Below are 2750 nucleotides of genomic sequence, written 5' to 3'. Positions count from 1 at the left end.
TCCGGGCGGCGGGCGGGCCAGTGGTGGCAGGTGGACGCATCACGGACCGCAGCTGCGGCGGCACCCCGATTCCCCCCGAGCAGCTCCGCCCCGTCCCCCCGCGCCCTGCCCCGCAGGTGGGTCCGCCCGTCCCGCCCCGCCCCGCTCCGCTCGGCTCCGCACTCCCCACGTCGGGGCGGGTGGACGGGTTCCCCGCGGCGGCGAGGGGCAGAGGCGGGGACCTGCTCAGCGCGGAGGTGCCCGCGCCGGCCCAGCCTCGCCGGACGGGCGGAGCGCAGCGTCCCCTCGGAGCCGAGCGGGGCGGCGGCGGCCGCTCTCGGCGGCGGCATGGCGGGGCGAGCGGTCGGCCGGCGGGCAGGCTGAGGCGGGGGCCGGGCGGGGAGGCGCCGGCGGCGGGGTCTCACCGCCTTTTCTTGCCGTCCCCCGCAGGGAGCGGCCGGTTCCCCGCGCCACCATTGCCTCGCACGGCAAGGAGGACCTGCTCGCCGTCGCCGCCCGGCTCTGGCAGCGGAGGCGGCGGCTGCTGGCCGCCGCTGGGCTCGCCCTGGCCATGGCCGTCGCCCTGCTCGTCGCCGTGCCCCTGCTGCTGCTGCAGGCGCCCGCCGAGAGCGGCGCCCACTACGAGATGATGGGCACCTGCCGCATGATCTGCGACCCGTACAGCGGCGGGCGGCCGCCCGGCCCCGGCAGCACCGCCGCCGTGGAGGCCCTGCAGGACCTGGGCGCTAACCCCCCGCCGCCCTTCGTCCAGGGACCCAAGGGGGAGCCGGGCAGGCCGGGCAAGCCGGGGCCCCGCGGACCGCCCGGAGAGCCTGGTCCGCCGGGTCCGCGGGGCCCGCCGGGGGAGCGGGGCGACGCGGGGAAGCCGGGGCTGCCCGGGCTGGCGCTGGCGGGCGCGGGCGGCGGCGGGAGCGGTGGCGGGGCGGCGGCGGGCGGCGAGACGGCGGGCGGGCTGAGCGCCGCCTTCAGCGGGCCGCGCATTGCCTTCTACGTGGGGCTGAAAAGCCCCCACGAAGGCTACGAGGTCCTCAAGTTCGACGACGTGGTGACCAACCTGGGCAACCACTACGATCCGGCCAGCGGCAAGTTCACCTGCCAGGTGCGCGGCATCTACTTCTTTACCTACCACATCCTCATGCGCGGCGGCGACGGCACCAGCATGTGGGCCGACCTCTGCAAGAACGGGCAGGTGGGTCCCCGCCGCTGCCCCGCTCCTCCTCCCCGCCCCGGGTGTCCCGTCCTGTCCCCAACATCCCTGGCGCCGCCCGCGGGCACCGACCGCCGCCGCTCCCGGGAACGGGAGCAGCCGGAGCATCCTCCCTGCCGTCGGGGCGGGGTGCACCGCGGGAGCAGCTTCAGAGCCGCGACAAACTCCGACCTCCGGCTTGCAAACTTTCCTGCCGGCAGATGAGGGGATGGAGAAGCGAGAAGGGCGGGGCGGGAGGTAGTAGAGGGGCTCGGGGGCTGATATAAGGTCCAGGGAAGAAGAGCTCAGGGGCCGATGGAGGGGCCGGGGCAGAGGGCTCGGGAGGCTGATGTACTCCGTGGCTGTGTTGGCAGGTGCGGGCCAGTGCCATCGCCCAAGACGCAGACCAGAACTACGACTACGCCAGCAACAGTGTGGTGCTGCACCTGGATTCTGGCGACGAGGTGTATGTGAAGTTGGATGGAGGCAAAGCGCACGGAGGCAACAACAATAAGTACAGCACTTTCTCTGGCTTTCTTTTATACCCCGATTAACACACAACAAGCAAGGCAACACAACTGACCCCACCACTCACGTGTGTGGGGCTGTTTGGTGTTTCTGTACCTGTTCATGGTGTCCACTGTCTCCGCAGGTTACTTCAGCTTCATTATCAGTTTGTATGTCTTGGTTTGTTGGGTTTTCTTTTACCCCTGTGGAAACGAAATAGAAGTGAAACAAAGCAATCCTCTTCCTTACTCTTCCCCATTTCCTCTGACCCCCCCGCCCTCTCCTTTTGTCAGCTTCAGTATTTTGTGTGTCACACGAGGAACTTGGCATCTCGAAACTCTCCAGTGATTCCCAGGGGGTGTAAGAGAACCCAGAGTTCGGACTGTGCTGCACATAGAATTCAAACCGGTCACATTTCTTCATCAATGAGTATTAATTATGATGATGAATTTTCAGATCAACTATTCACAAAGTGGGACTGGACCATAAATGGTTTTTCCTCTGCTGCTTTGTTTGTATGGGGTCAAGTGTAAACTTTTCTGTGCAATGCAACGCTCGTGTGAATGATGGTGTCACTAACGTCAAACCTGTTCATGTCTGCGAAAGAATTCGGTTGTTGACCACAATCACCAAAATATAACATTAAATTATGTTTTTAGACAATGCCTTCTTGCTTTCTGTCTCTTCCAGTGCTGCAAAGGAGCACTGTGGTGGTGCCATGGGAGGATGGGAGGTAAAGGAGGAGGTCACTTCAGTCCCTAAGATTTGCAGCAAAACTTAAGATGGGGCACCTTGCTCAGGTCTTGATTATGGTTCAAGGGAGCTGGGAAGAAGCAAAAAGAGGGGAAAAAAGGCTTCACATTCATCCAGTTTTGTAAAAAGGCGGCACACAGTCATCAAGAAGTGAAAGTGGGGGTGTGGAGCTGGTCTACTAAACTGATTTACTGGCTCTGAGCCTGATCCAGAGGTTAGTGAAGTACAGGAAAAGCGGTTTAATCACTGATTATGGAAAGCCGTGCTTCTGTAACACGCTTGACAAATGTAAGAAGGCAACAGG

General features: G+C 63.3%; 1 protein-coding gene across 1 annotated transcript; it reads left to right on the top strand.

The window, feature by feature from the left end:
• Positions 1-205: 205 nt before the first annotated feature.
• C1QL2 (complement C1q like 2) lies at positions 206-2356 on the top strand. Its single transcript, XM_030487236.1, has 2 exons — positions 206-1189; positions 1561-2356. Exons 1-2 carry the CDS (start codon positions 551-553, stop codon positions 1738-1740), a joined length of 819 nt encoding a protein of 272 aa, XP_030343096.1. The 5' UTR covers positions 206-550; the 3' UTR covers positions 1741-2356.
• Positions 2357-2750: the final 394 nt, after the last annotated feature.

Source organism: Strigops habroptila, chromosome 5 (genome assembly GCF_004027225.2).
Source record: "Strigops habroptila isolate Jane chromosome 5, bStrHab1.2.pri, whole genome shotgun sequence".
Classification (NCBI taxonomy): Eukaryota; Metazoa; Chordata; class Aves; order Psittaciformes; family Psittacidae; genus Strigops; species Strigops habroptila.
Note: the sequence above shows the minus strand (reverse complement) of the source record. Positions and strands in the feature narration are given on the sequence as shown.